Raw genomic sequence first — 19,724 nt, forward strand, 5'->3', positions numbered from 1 at the left:
CTTTGTGTATATAATTTAAGGACACATTATAAAAGAAGGCACCAGGGACTCATTGCACCTGGATTTGTTTGCGGCTGTCAGTGATGTGTGGAGAAATGTAAACCTTAATGAAAGTCAATTTCTGCAGAACACTTGATGTCCCTTTGCTCCAGCCAGATGCCCAGGCACCACCTGGGATCATGAGGAAGGGTTTGGACAGGCCAGAGGTACTCTGTCCCCTCCTGTCTTGATCTTCCTGCCTCCTTTTCCCTGGCCTGCCTGATTGCCACTCCATACCCATTTCAGACTTGCATTCAACATTATTTAACAGTTCTGCCCACTGCTTCTCTGGCCGGGGGAATCCTGCTCCATGCCATCCAGTTGCAAGCTGGGAACAGCAGGGAGTCAGGCAGCTAGTATCTTGGTTTGCAAACCCAGCTCACTGTTAAGCATCCCCTGAACGTAAAGGCCATCATCATCTCCATGGCTGCCAGCTTCCCCCAGGGAGGAAGGGGGGGTGAGGAGGGGAGGGGGAGGGAGAGATAGTTATAGCAGGTAGCTGGCAGCCTCTTTCTGGTTGACCTGCAATCTCATACTTTGTCCAGAGAGGGAGAGACAAGGCAGGGAGATGAGGGCTGGATCCAGGGGCTGGGGGGATATGTGAACATTCCCAGATCCAGTCCTCTTGTTTATAGCCATCCACAATTCAATGGTATCAGCATCCTTATGTGAATGTAAGCAGATTCAAACTTCCAATCTCTCTCCTTTAGAATCTGGAGACCCAGTCTCCTGTCCTGCCCCTCACTCTATGTGGGTGATCATTTCATAGCTACCCACACAACTGTCTTGAGCTGTTGGAGAAGGGCAGGGCCGGGGGAAAGCTTGCTGGATGGAGGACACTTAGCTAGTTCACAAGGCTTTCACTGCTTTAAGGGCAGGGCTTGGTGTGGGGGCAGCAAAGGGGGTGGCAAAGGAAGTCCCGTCCTTTTTTTCATGCCAGTGTCCTGATTTACCCTATGGGGTGGTCCTGCCACTCCGTCCACTCTTCTGCGATGCAGAGAGGGGCTGAGGGAGAAAGGCCTGGCCTGAAATCAGGGACAGGGACCAGGACAGATAATTGGATTTTTAGAGACAAAGAGAAGAGCAGGAGAGAAAATAGCTGCCTAACAAATGTGGCATCTTCCCCAGCACGCGGGGAAACACACAATGCCCTTTTTGGTTCGAGTCCTTGAGTGTCACAGTTGATATTTAAAATGATTCTTACTCACATTAAATAAGATATTTCAATTCCACGAAGCTGTCAGGAGCGGATGCGGACACCAGAAATAATAGGCACGCTCTCCTTGTATTGTCCTGGTTAATAAATCAGATGCCTGGAGATGTACTGGGGGTGGTGGTGCTCACGCACAGGAAGGGTGTGTGTGCACTTGGGTGCACATGTGCACATACACGTCTACACAGATCACACGCATGCAGGCTACAATGTGCCTGGGGGTGCACACGCTACTGCCTACACTTGTACACACTTGTGCAGCATGTAGGCACATCCCTGTCACACATACACACATGCACATATGTTCTTACGAGGCCTCTTCTCCCCAAGTAAACTGTGTTCATGGAGGGAAGCAACAGAGGGACCATGCCCACCAGGGGTGGGCAGCAGAGACCCACAGGGGTTCAGGGACAGTGGGTACCATGAGGATCAGGGATCCAGGATCCTGTCCCTCTGGGAAATAGGCACAAAACACTAAGGTGTATGTGTGTGTGTGTGTGTGTGTGTGTGTGTGTGTGTGTATGTGACATCTTCATCCTACCCTTGTACCCCCGGAGGGGATGGAGGTAGCACTGAGACTTGGCTGGCCAAAGGCAGAGTGGCTCTACATTGGGAGCTTGCTTTTGCTAAACTCTGTCCACGGTGATTCAAAGGGAAAGCACACCTGCTGTGTAATAATAACTCGTAGAATAACCATTATTATTATAATAATAAGAAATGTCACTGTTGGAAGAACCTTAACACATATCAACTCTTTTAACCCAGCACAGCACGGTAGGAGGTGTGGTTAACATAAGAACCATCTCATCCTTGGCTCACAGACCACAGCATGGGGCCCAGAGATCCAAAGCAACTTGCTCCAGGGTGCACAGCCAGGAGGAATCCAGCATGTTGTAGCCTGGCACACGGAGGACATGAACCCTAATGGATGTGTACCCCATAACTTCGTTCCTGGGGGCTCACCTTGAAGAACGGTTTGCCTGTTGGCCCTGCTGTCCCTCACACATGGACAGACTGTGGATGACTAATGGGAGAAAGAGGGCTCTGCAAAACAGGCTGAGAACTGGATGTGGAAGAGGGCTGGGCAGTTTGCTAAGGACTGGCCAGTTTGGTGATGGGAGTGACTCAGGAAGGACTTGGACAGCCCAGCTGAAGAGAGGAGAGAGAGGGAGAGAAGAGGAAAGGGCAGGGGAGGGGAGAGGTAAGGAAGGGAAGTGAGCTCAGGAGAGGAGAGGAGAGGAGAGGGGAGGAGGAGGAAGAGGTGAGGGGAGGAAGAGGAACAGAGAGACCTTGAGGAAGTAGAACTCTACAGCACAGGAAGTAGATGGGTGGAGCCTTGAGGATGCAGATGTTCTTCCACACAGGAAGTAGATGGGTGGGGCCTGAGTTTGTCATCAGGTTGAAATATAGAAATAGTGATTTTTCTGTTCTTCTGTTTTAAGTGGTTTCTATCCAGAGCTATAATTCTACACACGTGTTTCCCTCCATGACCCCATCCCCCATCTTTGGTAAGAGTCTGACACATATACCAGCTTCTGCCCATGGAGCTTGAGGAAGGATGCTGTGCTCCTGGCGGGATCTCAGAGAAGGTGTGGCTCTGTCCACACCTTGACGCCACCTTCCAGCCTTGTGAGGAATGAATTTCTGTTGTTTTAAGCCATCCCACCTGTGCTACCTGGCAATAGCAGACATAGGAAGCCAAGGGCCAGGGACTTGGCAGCTGACAGAGGCTCCTGAAATGGGGAGATGATCCTGGATGGACTGATGGGCTCAGTGCAATCCTGTTGGGCCTTTGAAAGGGAGGCAGCAGAGAAAGACACACAGCAATGGTAGCGGAGATTCATGTGATATAGGGCCACAAGCCAAGGGAAGCAAGGCCCCTCTAGGGTGCTGGATAAAGCAAGAACATGGGCAGACATCCCAGAGAGGCTCAGAAAGGAACCAGCCATGCAGACACCTTGACTTTAAGCCTTATGATCTCTAGAACTGCAATAGCTGTAGGAACATTGGTCCCAGTCACCAAGTTGGTGATAATTTGGTCCAGCAGTCACAGGAACCTAACCAGCTGGGTTTACTACAGGTTGAGGGGCAAGCCTGGCAAGAAGAGCTATCTGGTAATGCTGAGGGGTGATGGAGTTAGGGACATTGATGGATATTATCTATGCTCTGAAGACTGTAAGCAACAGCCTTGGGTTATAGGAAGGATAGCACAGGAATGATGCCACATCATTTCCGAGACCCAGGAAGGACACTCTGGGCTTACAGTGCCCCTGTATGGCTGCTTCCCCACTCAGAAATCCACAGGGCTCTGGTCCTGACCTCAGCATTCCTTGGGACCCTCGAATCTGCCCATCTCTGAAGCTCTGTGGGACTACAAGCAGGTAGCATGGAGGTTCTACCTACAGATGGTGCTCTGAGCTCGTATGATGACCCTTTGCATAGCTGCTTCAGAGGCCTCCCCAGGGGTGATCCTACATGCTCGGATTGATCCCCAGGCCCTGTGGTCAATGAGAAGGATGGCCGTGTGTCAATCAGGTGTGAGCCACCGACGCCCGGCTCAATTAACTGCTCTATATGACCAAAGACAGGACTTTATTAGTGTCAGTGACTCACACTGTAATCCTGCCTACTCAGGAGGCTGAGATCTGAGGATCATGGTTAGAAGAAAAGTCTGTGAGACTCCTGTCTCCAATTATCCAACAACAAACAAACAAACAAATGCATAAAAATCCCCACAAAACTAGAGCTGCAGTTATGGTTCAAGTAATAAGAGTACCAGCCTTGAGCGAAAAAGCTAAGGGCCAACACCTAGGTGCAGCTCAAGCCCCAGTCTCAGCACATACACATATGAAAAAAAGTATTAGGCAAGGATTAGTAAACTAGCGCCCACACTCCAACTCTACAACCCACAGCCTTTTTACCATAAGCATACCAACACATTCGTGTTTATATTGTAAACTCTTTGGAATGGAACCAAAGAGTATTTTGTGATAGGTGAAAATTGCATGACAGTCAAATCTCCTCCCCTTCCTCTCCCAATAAAGTTTTATTGGCACATAGCCACTGCTCACCTTGTCCATAGTGCCCTTGTACTAGCTGGGCCACCAACAGGCTCCAAGAGAACCTTTCAGAAAAGGGCCTGGCCCAGATCGGCCATGTCTGTGAACTGTGCTGCTGTGAGGCTCTCTATGCAGGAAGGGAGTCGATGGAGTCAGTCAAGGGCAAGGTGGGGGCTAATTCAGTCTTTGCCATAGGCCAGGTGAGAGATGATGGATGGGGACTGTGTGAGATGGTGCCAAGGGGCGGGGCAAAGTGGACAGGTGTCCAATGACTGCACGGAGCCTGATAGCCTGGGTGGCTGGGTAGGGCAGCTGGGCTGGCTCGGGGGAGGGTGGTGGCTGATGAGGGCAAGGTCCTGGGTTACAGAGAAAATGGAAAGGAGGTAGAAAAGGCTTGAGTTAGAAGGAGGAGGACCCTGGGTGTTTTTAACCATTGTTTTTTGGTTGCTGGTACTGGGGCTTGAACTCAAGACTGTGTACTCTTGCTTAGCTTTTTCCTTTGGCTTAAGATGAGTGCTTCAGCAACTGAGTCACAGCTCTACAGCCTGCTGGGCTGGCTTAGAGACACTACCTTCAGATCTTGGCCCCTCAAGTAGCGAGGATTCAGGTGCGGGCTAGGTGTGACCTACCAGCACCCTGCAAATTTCTGTGTTTCTAAACAGACCCAGCGCAGGCCGGCAAGCACAGGCCTTGCATTTCCACTCTGTGAACTGGCTGGCTGGGTGACCAAGGGCAGGTTTCTTGTCTTCTCTGGGCAGTTGTGAAGGGGGTGCAACACCTGTACCATGCAAAGGCATGATCACCAAGAACCATGGCTAGTTCATGCCAAGTGGGGAGGGGGGAGGGCACACACTGGAAGCCTTACCAAGTGGGCACCAGAGTAGTTGTGCTGGCATGAACCCTGCCCCGCTCTGCCAAGCTGGCCTGAGCTACCTGTCTGGCCCAGCCCTACTCTTCAGTCTCCTGTAGGCCAGATGGGGATTCATGATGGCTGAAAACCTGGGGAAGGAGTACTATCTCCTGGAGGCTGCCTGGCAGGTGGAGGGGAGCTGGGCACAGGCCCCCCTGGGGTACCAGGCAGTCCTGCTGCCGGCCAACGGTGTATGGTGCCATGTTTACTCTTTGTCCCAGGAAGACCTGACGCAGGTCAGTGCTGAGCCAAGCTAGCCATGGCTAAGTCTCCAGAAGTAGCCGCGGGATCACCATGACGTAATGACAAATAGATCATGGCTGCCCTCAGATCCTGCTTCATCACGCCTTTCTCATTAGGAGTTCTTCCCTTGCGCAGATCATGGAAGCTCTGATTTCTCCTCCCATTCCACTGGGGACTCTGCTGTATGTCCAGGCCTGGCTGGCTCTCCCCATTTAATCTACAGATGTGGAACTGCATCTTTATGCCCAGTTCTAACACTACTCCATGAGCCCATAGTCTCATGTAAGCAACACATTCTCCATCAAAAACCAAAAGGCCAGGACTAGGAGAGCTTCCTGAGGGCTGAATGCATGGAAGGTTCTGGAGGGTGGTGACCCCACTTCATCAGACCTCCCCCTTCATGTCTCTCCATGTGTCCTCCTTACCCTCCACCACAGCTTGTCAAACCCAAGTGCTTCCTTGAGTTCTGTGAGCTACTCAAAACCACAAAAAAAGGATCCACCAGTCACCAGTGGCTCACACCTCTAACCCTTGCTACTCAGGAAGGCCAGATCTGAGGATTGAGGTTTAAGATCAGCCTGGGCAGAAAAATCCTCAAGATTCATTCCCCCCTGCCCCTAAGGCCATCTTAAACTCCAGTGGAGTCTAGATGGAGGGTGGGGTATGTGGAGAACCAGCTACACTGTCTTGGTTTTGATGAGTTCATCAGCTGACCTGTTATAGCAGGGATGTAGGTGACTTGGGCTGTCTCTCCCCGCCCTCCCCATTCCCACCTTTGCACCCCGTTGAGTGCCCGTATCTAGGAACTCCACATACACCCCTAGCCTTTCCACACTGGTGCATCCTGACACTTGGTCTGATACCCAGTGGGTGTCCAGCAAGCCTGGGCTGGCCGATCACTCCCTGGGCCTGACAGCACCCACCATGGGGCCGCAGCCAATACCCACGTTGCTGGGTAGACTCTGTCTACAGTGCAGCTCTGCCGATGCAGTGCAGAGCCAAGGTTTGCGATTCAGTATTTTATTCGCTGTGTGACTTGTGGGCCAGGCACTGTCTGCAGCCTTGGCCTGCCATAATGCATTTATTCCTTCTGGTCACACTACAAGGCTAGCATTGTGTCTAAATTTGGCAGATGGAAAAGATGGGGAAACCAGGGCACAGAGATGTTAAGTAACTTGCTTGAGATCACACAGCCAGCAGGTGACAAAAAGCCCTCAGCCGAATGTCCCAGATTTTGTGCTCTTGGCTACTGTGCGCTGGTAGGAGACAAGTGCTGTCACACTCAGGTGAGTTGCCATGGTTACCACAGTGCCGCTCTCATTCACTTCTTCTTCTGTCCTGGGAGCAAGGACCAGTGCCCTTTGTCCCTCCCCAATGACCCTGAGGCAGAGCAGGAGGTCTGAGCTGCCAGGCAAATGCTTGCCCTACAGGCAGCCTGAGGTACAGCCTGACCCAGGTGGCTGTTTGTGCCCTGGTCCTACTCAGACTCCTCCCTTGCTCCTCTGAACAAGGGCAGACCTGGGTAGCTGCCTGTGGCGTCGGTGGCCCCGCCCCCTCCCTCTGATGCCCTGATCTTCATCCAGCACCACCTGCTACTGCCATTCACTCTCCAAAGTCACCCTGTGCAGGGGACTTCAGAGGCTCCTCAGGGGGGAACCAGACCAGAACTGCATTAATGAGGCTCTGGAGACCCATGAGGGGCGGCCATCTGGAAAAGGTGAATGCTGAGGTCGCTGGACACCGGCCGGGGCCAGGCGTGAGCTAGGGTGGGGAGATGGAAGAGGCGGCAGCCCCAGGATTTTCCAGCTCCCGTCACATCGTGTGGCCGGTCTCCCTTACTGCCCAGCCTTGGCCAGCCTCAGGGGGTACACGTGGGAGCACATGATCTTTAGGGGCCTAGAGTCTTCATGGCGTGTCATGGGCTGTCCTCCTGGCCTGTGTCAAGCTTTGCTGGGGGCTGATTGCAGGGTGAATAGCCTCTCCCTCCCCATCCCTCTGGGGCTTCAGCCCTTCTACTCAAGCCAACCTGGAGAATGCCCCGGCACCTCCTGGCCCACTGTAGTGGACGGCCAGCTGGAACCATAATCCCTCTCTGTCCCCTGCCTCACCCCAACTATACACTCAGGAGCCCCCCACCACCCTGGGTGGGAAAATTCAGCACTACAGCACTGCAGGAAGCCTGACTTGCCCCAACCTAGAGAGCAGAAATGTAGGGCCTCTCTCCAGAGATAAAGAAGCCAGGCAGGGACATGGGAGAAACCCCACAAATAAGCCCTAGGGCAGGATCTCAGGGGTGCTGGTGGGGAGGATGTGTGTGTGTGTGTGTGTGTGTGTGTGTGTGTGTGTGTGTGTACGTGTACGAAGGCCGCTCCAGGAAGCAGGGGTCAAGATGAACTCCCTTGGCACCTGTTGAGGCCAATTGCCTGCTGGGATCTAGAGCAGAGTCAAGGTCTGATTAGTTTCTGTGTCCTGGAAGAGCTGGGCCGGGGTGGGAGGGGGAGACCCCGGGGGCAGCTGGGCTCTCTGACCCAGCTGTTCAAGAAGAAACAAAGATCAACTCATTTCTGTGCCTTGAAGCGGCCCATGATAAGAAGCATATGTGCTTGGAGGGAGCCCACCCCCACCCCTTCCTCCCTGTGGACCTCTAATGCCCTACGCCCATCCGTGTGCTATGGTTACCAGGGATTGAGGCCAAATCCAATCTGTCAATTTCAGGTGATGAATGATCAAACCTTTCCTAATTTGCATGTTAAATTTCCTCGTGGTGGAAATAAATAGCCCGAGTTCATCAGGGAAGAGCTTTTCTCTGGAGCGGTTCATGAAAGGCAGCAGACAGAGCTTCATTTGCATGTTCTGCACCACGACTCTGGGGAGTCTGGGTCCCCAAGGCTGCCTGGACTGGCCCTGGAAAATGCATCGTCCACTGGGAACTGGGGTGAGGGAAGGAGAGGGAGAGAGGGAGTGGTGGGTATGCACATCTGTGCTTTCCAGACTGTTCCCGGCAGAGCAGCAGGTGGGGAGATCCATGTCCCTCACTCCACCCTCACTTGCAGTGTGACCCTGGACCTGTCCCTGCCTCTCTAGGCCTCAGTTCCTGTGGTTTTCTTGGGGAAGCTGTCCCTTAGCTTTTTTACTCAAGGCTGGTTTTCTGACATTTGCGCTGTAGCTCCACTTCTGGCTTTTTGCTGGTTGATTGAAGCCAAGAGTCTCACTGACTTTCCTGCCCAGGCCGGCTTTGAACCGTGATCCTTAGATCTCAGCCTCTTTAGGATTACAGGTGCAAGCCCACTGATGCCTGGCGAGTCTGCGTCTTTAAATAAGAAGACAAGCTGGTGCTGTGGGTTTTTGCATCTGCCGTGTGAGGAACCAGCCAGGAGGGCACTGAGGACACACCGGATAGCTGGGCAGTGCTGCAGCTGGGGACCCCACAGAGGGCAGGGATGGACGTCCAGGGTGCCTGGGCACCATGTCTGGGATACGGCAGCTCCTCCCTCCACCTCTGTCCACTGCTTTCTGGAAATGTCCTCCGGTTCCATCCTTTGCCATCCAGTGAACACAGGGCACACGGAGGGAAGAGGGCTCAGCGGACATCCCCGGGGAGGGGCTGATCGGATGCAGGGGCAGGCATGGCCCCAGGTCCCCAGGTGCCCAGCTGGGCACCCTGGTAAGGTCCAAGCAGTGCCTGGTGGTGGTCCTATTGCTGCCATTAGCTCTAGCCCCATTCCCTGGTAGCCATTTCTCCTTGAGCCTTGCTGTCCCAACTTCAAGACAGGGCGGTAGGTCTAAGCTTAAGGTGATTGGAGGCCACGCTCTCCCACCCCCCAGCACCGCTCTTCCTTAGGCTAGGATCCCAGGAGAAGACACCCCTATCTACCCCCAGCTTCCTCAGAGTGGAGGCTCCCTACCCCCCCCCACATTTCCTCCCAAGCCAAGACCTATTAAGGAGAGGGTGAGGAAAGAGGTTGTCATGGAAACGGAGCCAGCTAAGGTTTCAGAGGCTCTGGCTTCTTTTTCCGCCTTTCCTTGTACTCTGTGAACTTATTAGTTTTAATTGACATAATCATTACAACGTCCATGGGGGGGGGTGTCACAAAGAGCCAGCTGGGCCTCTTGCCCCGCCCCCTAGGCCCTGGCCCTCATGTCCTCCCTGTCCTCCCTCCTCTCTCTCTCCCATGCATGCACCTCCCCTGTGGTTCTTCCTGTCCCTTACGGCAGACACTGACGCCAGCCTGGACCCCCACATCGAGGAGGGAGGCTAGGACAGGCTGGAGTTTGAGGCTCATCAGATGTTTCCAGATGTTTCTAGAAGCCGTGTTAATGATGTCAAAGGTAACTGGGACTGTTGGTCACAGCCCATAACCTCTCCCATGGGTGCCTTGGACACTCCCTAAGGTGGCCTGGGTGGACAGTTTATACGTCAGGAGCTGGGAGAGGGGGATGAACACTGCCCCGTCCATCTCACACTGATGGGTCACTGACACGGGCCACCTGTGGGACAGGAAGTGGCAGCTGCTTTGGTGGTGATACAAATTAGGAAGGGCCTAAAGAGAGCCCCGTGGGGGACCAGAGAGGCAGCCAGCACTGTTTCCCCCCTCCTGTGCCAGACCAGATGGGGCCAAGCTAGGCCCAGCATGGCAGGACCCCTGTCAGGAAGGGCAGTTCTGGATCCAGCTGGGAAAGGCTTGGGGACACTGGTGCCTGTCTGTAGGATATTGGCTTTTGAACGCAGGGTGATGTCCCCAGTGCACATCTGCAGGGTCTGGAGGCACCATGGGGTGCCACGTGCGCCTCTATGGGCATCCCGTGGCTAACAGTCGGGGCTACTACAGAACAGCTCCTGAGCAGAGCCTGCCCGGATGACAAAGAGCCAGCCCACCTCCAGTGCCAACAGCACTGAGTGGCTGGTGCACGGCCCCATGGGCTGTGGGCTGAAGGCCCTCAGAACGGTGCCACCACCCCTGTTGTGGGAGGCTGGGCCCATGCATGAAGACAGGGATCTCAGAGCCAGCCTCAGGGTCAGGGGAAGGACAGTGAGCCCGGCTGGGGCCTCCGCCTCTTCCCGCTGCTCTTCCTCCTCCTGCTCCTCCCGGCCCACCTCTCCCATCCTCCCTGTGGGTTACAACATTTCTAAACTCGTTAACTTTTAATTACTACCTTCCCTGAGCCTGAGCACACTGGCTCGGTGCCATGTACATCTCTATTAAAATTCAATTTATGTCCATCATAACTAATTCCTGCACTTCAGCCTTCAATTTTCAGACAAGATGTCCACACGCACGGCCTGTGGAACCGGAGCAACTCTCCAGGAGGCTGGCGGCAGACAGGGGAATCTGGCTGCCAAGGAAGAGGTCAGGGTTTCCCAGGACGGTGGGAATGAGGCCGGGGATGGAGGACGGGGTGGGGTACAGTGGTCCCACGGGAGCAGCAACGAGGGTGGGGCCCACAGTTATTTCCGGGGTGGCTCCCAGACTGCACTTTTCCATTCACAGCCATCGAGGACCAGACACACTTCTGTGCATCTGATCTTCTAGGATAAACCAGGCCAGGGAGGCAGGGATTAAGTCATTTGCTCAAGGGCAAGCGGGTCAGAGACAGGATGGGGACTAGTCTAGGATTGGCCATACTGGACCGTGGAAGGGAAGCTTGGCTGTCCCAGAGAACCTTTTCAAAGTATACATCCAGGCACCTGACATCTCAGGGAAGCAGAAATAGGAGGATCACAGTCCAGGGCAGCCTGGGTATCAAGGTATACACCCATCTTGAAAAAAAAAAACACATAACCAGCGTGTAAAGGGGTTGGCAGGGAGACTCAAGTGGAAGAGTACCATTTATAAGTGCCAGGCTCTAAGTCCCTTAATAGCTCCCCCCCCCCACTCCCTGGCCAAAAAAGAAAGTAAGAAAGTAATCTTTCACATTTTTTTCCTTCTCTTGGAAAGGACAATTCAAGGATTCCGTACAGATTTTGGCAGAAAACAGATTCCTTGAGATAACCCACAGGCCCCATTTCTCCTGTTCAGCTACTTCCCTTTCTTGCCCTCTCTACCTCCTCGGCCACGCTGGCTCCTTTCCACTCCTCTGGCCCCAGTGTGTCTGTCCATGAGGTTTCCTTGGCTTCCCGGTCCTGCTCACTCCAGAGCCAGCCAGTGCTCTGGTCTGGGTGTCCCCTGTGGAACTTTTCATTTTCTTTTTTTTTTTGTCGGTCATGGGGCTTGAATTCTGGGCCTGGACGCTGTCCCTGAGCACTTCAGCTCAAGGCTAGTGCTCTACCACTTGAGCTACAGCTCCATTTCTGGTTTCTGTTGGTTTATTGGAAATAAGAGTCTTATGAATTTTCCTGCCTGGGCTGGCTTTGAACCGTGATCCTCAGATCTCAGCCTCCTGAGTAGCTAGGATAACAGGTGTGAGCCACTGGAGCCCCACCTATGGAACTTTCTTGATATCTACTTTCTCTTGATAGCGCTCATCCAACCCGTGCTGGTGTCACTAGCAGCACCCTTACGAGGTAAGGGCCTGGCTGTTGTGTTCTGCTGCATTGTGAGCATGTGACATGTGGTCACGTGATATGTGATGTCTGGTCACCAGGCTGCACTGACTGTGTGAACTATGAGGTCCATAGTCCCAACTGTCACCTGTCCACATGCCTTGCCTTGGGTCTCCCCAACTCTGCCTCTGCTGGGCTGCTCTTTACTGTCCTCACTTCCGGCCCCAAACTGACACCTGTTGGAGGAGCAAGGGGCCATTATCTCTTGCCACTCCTGGTTTCTTTAAGCTCAGAGGTCTGGACTTTGAGCCAGGTGGGGCAAAATAAGCTGGTTGTTGACTGCACAGACCTCAGCTACTGAGAAGCTGGTCTTTCCCCCTGCAGGTGGCTTTTTGTGAGTCGCTGTCCTGTGCAATCAACAGCGTACACTGAGAGGCCCACAGTGCCATGCACAGACAGGCAGGCACGTAACCGTGGCTGGTGTTTGTGAGACATTCTAACAGACGCACAAGACCCTGCCTGTCTGTCCAGGTCCTTCCCATTGCCCGCGGCACGTCCCTCACTGGTCACTCTGTGTTGCTGAGCACCTCTTCCGGTGTGGGAAGGAAGCGTGGGTAATTGGGCAGGCTCATCTGGGAGCACTCCACTCGCGTGAGCAAAGGATCTCATTTTGAGAGAGTCAGCTTTGGCTCTGTACCCGAGGTGCATCCTGGGCTCCTGCCATCTGATTTGTCTCCCACAGGTGTCTCATAGTACCTGCCAATTCTTAAAACAACAACCACCACAACGAAAAGTACTCAGGCTGGGCTCTGGTGGTGCATGCCTGTAATCCTAGCTACTCATGAAAGACCATGAGCTAGTTATCTCTAAGTACTAAAAAAGCTGGAAGCGGAGCTGTGGCTCATAGTAGTAGAGTGCTAGCTTTCAGCCAAAAACAAACAAAAAAAAATGGCAGGGGCAGTGCTCAGGCCTTGAGTTCAAGCCCTGGACCAACATAACAAACAAACAAAAGAGTTTTCAGGACCACAGTAGTGAGCGTAGAACATGGGTGCAGAGTACAATGTGAGCACCAAGGAGACCGATACAACTATACCACAGGTCCTGGTGGTGAGACTAACTGATTCGGCCCATGACTACTGACACAGACTCCTTGGGTACCACTTATTTTATATCTGTCATGCCGTGATGGGGCTTGCCTGAGGATCGGAGGTGGTTCTCACAATGAGCCTCAGTGGTCAGCATCACTGGGCCCCATTCTGAGGGCTGTGGCCCAGGGTGACAGAGCTGTAAGGGTCTGATTGTACTCAGGCTTCTCCTAGCCATGCATGGGTAACTGCCCCTCCCTTAGTCATGTGACTCCTAACATTTTGGTTAATGACGTGCCACATCCACAATGGTAGTTCCATAAGATTATAACGGAGCTGAAAAATTCTCAGTGACAACATAGTCACCGTCACATCACAGCTCACTACATTGCTCCCGTGTCGGCGTGAACAGACCTAGGCCTGCCTGTCATACAGGGATACAGCACGGGTGGTCACTGGTCAGCATGTGATATTTGGAGAATCAACAATGGTAACAGGTTTGTCCATCTACTTCACTCAACTTTCGTCATGATTTCCCTGTCACCCCTTCGAGTGACAGGGTATAAAACACTCATGGTAAGCAGTATGGAGTCGGGCCAGGCACAAATGCACGTCTTATGCTCACCACGGCTCTGTATTGCATTGAAAGGTCACGTCGTGTGAGCGACCACACAGCGTTCACACAGTGACAAAACCACCCAAAGATGCATCTAGCACGACTGAACTTAAGATACTGAAGATTGCTTTTGTGTAATGGTCATACACACACATACACAGACACATACACCTCTCTCTGACACACACGTGCGTCTCTCTCTTAGGTACACATGTGCGCACATATCTCTGTGTCTCTTTGACGCACATCGTACACACACATATACACACCTCTCACACTCACACGCATTTAGTTGCAAATCCTGCCAGGAATCAAGACTTAGAAATTGTCCATGAATATAAATCTCCTTCCTTTGGAGAATCAGGGTAGGAGACATAGTTAAATTTATGGCAGCACATCTAATCTTATTTTCTTGCAATGTGTGGAGTAAATTTAGCCATTTCTCTGCCTGAGAATTGGACATTATCACCCGACTTGATGCCAGGGTTTGTGAAAGACGAGAAACAACTCGGAATCAAGCAGTAGTCAGAGAGCCACAAGACGTCAGGCAGGCCAGCTCCACTGCCGGGGTGCCACTTCCGGTAGCACTGATTTCAAAGGGAAATCTGGAACATGCTTTGGGCCCCAAACAAGGAAGTGTTCAAAATTGAATGAGGACAGATCACATATGTGCAATTCAGCTTGAAGAGGTTGTATTGGTTAAATTTGGGTTTCACTGAAATCAGTAATGATATGGATGGATGGATTGAAAACACTGAGTGAAAAAACAAATTCTATTCACACATGTCAGTTGTGTATTCAAAAAGCAGTATAACTTGTAAGTTCACATTGATGTTAAATAATTTTAAGGGGGTACGAAGACAAAGATGTTTGCAAAGGAATCCCAGTGAGAGGGAAAAGAACACTGATCATCACCTTACGACAAAAGACAACCCCTCCCCCCACAAAAAAGTAAGAATTGATTCAGGTAAGTCTTGCCCATGGGGGGCTGCATAAGCACTTCATAGGTGGCTCACTGATTACAAGGGAAAGAGATGCCTGCCCTGGCTGAGGGAGAGATCTGGTAGACATCACCTTGACCAAGTGGTCAAACCAATCAGTACCTCTAATGGGGCAAACTGATGGCAGGTGCCTTCTAGCACCTGGTGTATCCAGTACACCCATCTCTGCCACACATTTGCCAAAAGATTTAATATGAATTGAAGCTCGAGGTTCTAACTGAGCAGATTCACACTGAGGGATATTTGTAAAACTGGCTGGGGGTGGGGAGGGGAGAAGATAAGGAATAGTTCTAGCCTGAAGGATTACAAACTGTCATGCAAATTAAAGGCAATGTGTGGTCTTTGATGAGCTCTTGTATCAAACAACAATATAATCTCCTTAAGTGCAAGTGGACAAATTTGAATATGGACTGTGTATTGATTGGGTAGCAGAATGGCGTCAGTGTTAAATTTCTAGCTGTTGTGGTTCTGTAGTAGAGTGCCTTGTTCCGATGTGATAGGTTTCTATAAGAAATTCTAAAGTAGTTTAGCAGAAATAGCACAGGAGAGAGAGAGTGCTATATCAACAATTAGTGAATGGTAAAATGTACACAAGTATTTTTAGTACTATATTTACCGTTTTTTAAAAAGAGATTTAACAATTTTCAAGCATCTGCTGTGTGCCAGGTCTTCCCTGGGGACAAGGATGGCATCGTGGACACAGGTGGTTCCTACCTGTCCACCACCCTTTTCCTCCTTTGCTCACAGCCCTCCCCCTCCTCCCTGCCAGGTGGCTGGAGAATAGGCTGGAATGGACATATATTGCAGACTCTGCCAATTGTGGTGATACTCATGCCACTGTCCGCTGTGATTGGTCAAGAATGATCTGAGCTGAACCAATCAGAATTCTTCCCTGGGACTTCCTAAGTGAACCGTCTACTTGGAAATCAGGCAGATGTAGCCTGATTTCCCTCATCTTCTCAGGGTCACTGAAGTCTAAACTTAGAGGTGGACACAGCTGAACAGCCTAGAGGGAAGAGGGCCTGGCAGTGTCAAGTTCTAGGATATAAGGTAGAGTATCTGGAACTGGAGGTTCTGACCTCAGTTCTGGTGGTTGATTTTCATTGCATGATGTAAGTGGTTAGAAGGCAGGGTGTAATGGGAGGTGTCATGGACAGTCAGAAGAGAGAGAAATCTGTGTGTGCCGAAGAACAGAGAGAGCAGAGGTCAGAGAGATACTGGGACAACACAGGTGTACAATCAGGAAAAGCTTTCTCTCTGTGTGTGTGTATGTGTTTGTGTGTGCATGTATGCATTTGTGTATGTATGTGCACACCCTTAGTTTTTTTCACTCAAGACTGGCACTTTACTACTTGATCCACAGCTCCCCTTCCAGCTTTTTGGTAGTTAATTGGAGATAAAAGTTTCATGGGCCTTCCTGCCTGGGTTGGGTTCAAACTGGGATCCTCAGATCTCAGCCTCCTGAGTAGCTAGGATGACAGGCGTGAGCTGGTGCCCAGCATGAAACGCTTTCTGAAAGAGAAGGCATTTGGGCTGAACCCTATAGGACAGAGAAGATTCCAAGAAGGGGGTGATATTCCAGCTGGAGACAGATTGGGCAGAGCTACCAAGGCAGCAGAGAGAAGAGGAGATAATTGGAAAAGTGTCCTGAAGTCCAGGATAGTTTGTACTACGCTAGCTGGAGAGTCAGGTGAGGAAGATGGCAGCATCGAGAGCAGACCACCGAGTCCTGGGGGTCATGCTGAAGAGTGCAGTCCTGGCTTTGTGGGCACTGTGAGGTTTTCTTTTTTTAATTAGAGGAGCCTCCTGACCAACCCTGTGTTCAAGCATCTGATTGCCCCATGCCAAGGCAGCGCTGCTCCTGTAGTGACAAGGCAAAGGGATGAGTTCCCGAAGTGGAAGCGCATTTATTTCCCCTGAATGACTTCCACCCAACACAGCTATAAAATGGTATATTTGCATTCTCCCACTGCTTTGTTTTGTAGAATTTGCAGAGCACAGTTAGCAGAAAGATTGCTAAGGATACACATTAAGGAAGCAATTGTAGCAATCCTTCCTCCAGTAGCAGCAGCATAGGGGGTGGAAAAGAATTCCAGCTCTGGAGTCTGACGACTTACATTAGAAGCCTAGCTCCACAATCTGAACTTGGGGGGGAATTCTTTAACTTCTCTCAACTTCAGTCCGATCATCTGTAAAATGGGGAGATGAACTGGGCCTACTCTTAGCAGTCCATGATATAATCAGAGTATGAGAGAGGTGTGTGTGTGTGTGTGTGTGTGTGTATGTGTGTGTGTGTGAGTATGTGTCCTGAGCTTTAAACTCAAGGCCTGGACACTCCTTTAGCTTTTTCATGCAAGGCTGATGCTCTATCACTTGAGCCACATCTCCACTTCTGGACTTTTGCCAGAGATAAGACTCTCACTGATTTTCTTGCCTGGGCTAGCTTTGAACCATGATCCTTAGATATCAGCTTCCTTAGTAGCTAGGATTATAGGCATGGGCCACTAATACCTGGCTTACATGCCAATGTTGACCATCTATTAAATTCTTCTCCTCATCCCTCTCCCCACCCAGGATCAGGGCTTGGACTCAAGGCTTCATACTCTCATTTAATTTTCTTCTTCATGGCTGGAAGCTCTACCACTTGTGCCATGTCTCCAGCCTAGCTTTTTTCTGCCTAATTAGAAATGCGGTGCCACAGATTTTTCTACCCAGGCTGGTTTCAAACCGCAATCCTTCAGCTCTCAGCCCCCTGAGCTGGGATTATAGGTGTGAGCCACCAGTGCCTGATACACTAAATTATTTTTTCACAGACAATTGTTATCATTGTTTTCATTGTTGTTATCATTGTCATCATCATGGGCTTCATGAACAGCTGGATCCAGCTGCCACCTGGGTACTATCAAGGACAGGAGTTGAGTATTTCAAAGGTGGCCCATCCCAGGGGTGAGTGAGACTGGTTCTTTAGCTGCTTCTGTGCAGTGCCCACTCTGGACTCCCAGCTGTGCAGAATACCACGGCAGAGGATCTGAACCAGATCCAGAGTAGACTCTGCTCCTCCAGGGTCTTTCTCTAGCTCCTTTCCACAAGGCAAGGGCAGGCTGTGGCCCCCCATTGCACACGCCTAGCATGCCACCTGCAAGACCTTGGTGCCCACTCCGCCATGCCTACTACCCAAGAGAATACACGAGCACTTTAGACACTGCCTGCTGCCCCAACTGAAAAGTGGGCCTCCAACAGACAGATTTTGTAGGGACTGCTCAGGGAGGCCTCTCTGGATTCTTGGGAGATGGAGGCCCACATCGCTTGCTTCCTGGCCCAGGTCTCAGGCTGTTCTTCCTGCTTTGACCTTTCCAGCTCTCCTTCCCAGGCTAATTGCCAGGTGACACCAGCAGATCCAGTGCAAGAGACTGGGCAGAAAGGGATCTGGGGGATGGGGTCCTCCTGAACTCCCGGCCTCCCAGCTACAAAGGAAGCTGTTCTTCTCTGGAAAGAGCAGCTCCTCAAGCAATTAAACCCCTTCCTCTCATTTGCATTCCTGTCCCTGGCCATAGATTTGTATCAACATCCCCGGGGCAAGACAATCTTGTTTCTCAACAAAACCGATTATGCACATCAGGCCTGGGGATTAATCACCAGCCACAGGCCTGGGAGCCAATAATAATAATAAAAAAGGCAGAGATGGGAGGATAAGGCAGGAAGACACAGAGTGTCCTATTCTGTAGAGCCTGGAAAGCAGTGGGCCGGTGGCCAGGGAGCTGTGTGTGTGGGGGGGGGGGGCGGGGGGGAGTAGCTAGCTGCCTGCCCTTGATTAGACTCTGTTCTTCCCTATTCCTCCCAACTTAGCCCTGTCCGGAGGAGAAACAGGGGAGAGGCCCAGGGGGACCTAATGTTTGGGAACCTGGGCATATGTAGAGAGTGGTGCATTCTGGGTGAACCACTTGCATGATCCACCTGAACTGTCCCCCAAATCGAAGATGTCTCCCGCCTTACCACCCCACCCCAACAGCTCCCCAAGTCTGCTTCCCCAATGGAGTCAAGCCCCTCCCATAGAGGGCTCTGGCCCTTCATGGCTCACTGCTGGTAGTGATCCTCTAATACAACATGGTCTTAGCCTGTCTTCGCACTTTTGTGTGGGAAGTCCCCTAGTCCATCATCCAGCTCTCCTCGGCTGGGCTCAGTAGGGCAGGGCAGGCCCAGTGTCTCAGGAAGCCCTGGTTTGGGAGCCTTCTGTCAAGCCACCACTCCACACCATGGCACAGAGCCCCTCCCTCCCATTCCCCTTTGATCAGGGGCATTGTCCCGAGCACCAGGAGGACAGAGCGGGGTGGGGCTTGCCTGTACTCCAGGGAGAACTTGGTCAGCTCCCTGTTGTTGTGGAGCCACTTGAACTCCAGGGGCCAGCTGCCCTCGGCCATGCACGTGAGCACCAGACGGTTGCCCTCCAGGTGCACCTGCGTCCGCACGGGCTCCGTCTTGAAGTAGGGGGCCACGTCATCTGTGGGAAACAAAGGTACAGAGCCACGTTAGCCCTCGCTCTGCTACGTGTGTTGGCCCACTCTGCTCCCAAGGCAGGCTGAGCTCCCCTAGCCCCAGGCTGCGAACCTCAGAAGGACTTGAACTTGAGCCTGTCTGACTACAGGGCATGGAGAGATGGGGCAGCTCCCTGAAACCCCCCACCCCCCAACCTCAGCCAAAGGCAGGATGGATTTCCCCAGAAACTCAAGAAGGTAGGTGGAAGTTAACTGCCAGGATGGCAGGTTCCTGTCTTGCTCCCCAGGGGCGGGGGAGGCTTCCAGGGCAGATGGCATTAGCATTCCTCCATGGCACACTTCCAGCCCTTGTTGTGAACCTGCCTCAGCCTCCCTGTTCATGCCTGGACAGCTTCCTGGGGAGAGAAAGCCTGCTGCCTGGGCCAGAGGAGAGGGGTTTGGGGTTATGCATCTCTGTAGGGTGGCCCATGCCTCTCTGGCCTGGCTCAGCCCACAGAGCCCCATGGCTGTCTTGACAGAGACACAATCCCTCCCCCGTCATAGACTTCAGGGACTGAAGTCTTCCGATGGAAGGGAGCCTTTTT

General features: G+C 52.0%; 1 protein-coding gene across 1 annotated transcript in view; it reads right to left on the bottom strand.

The window, feature by feature from the left end:
* The window catches only part of Sdk2 (sidekick cell adhesion molecule 2), a 121,264-nt gene extending 102,118 nt beyond the window's left edge, over positions 1-19,146 (bottom strand). Inside the window, exon 1 of the mRNA XM_013037715.1 lies at positions 18,986-19,146. Within this exon, the coding sequence (XP_012893169.1) occupies positions 18,986-19,065 (80 nt within the window). The 5' untranslated portion in view covers positions 19,066-19,146. The remainder of the gene's footprint in view (positions 1-18,985) is intronic.
* Positions 19,147-19,724: the final 578 nt, after the last annotated feature.

The sequence above is a fragment of the Dipodomys ordii genome, unplaced genomic scaffold (genome assembly GCF_000151885.1).
Source record: "Dipodomys ordii isolate 6190 unplaced genomic scaffold, Dord_2.0 Scaffold7, whole genome shotgun sequence".
NCBI lineage: Eukaryota > Metazoa > Chordata > Mammalia > Rodentia > Heteromyidae > Dipodomys > Dipodomys ordii.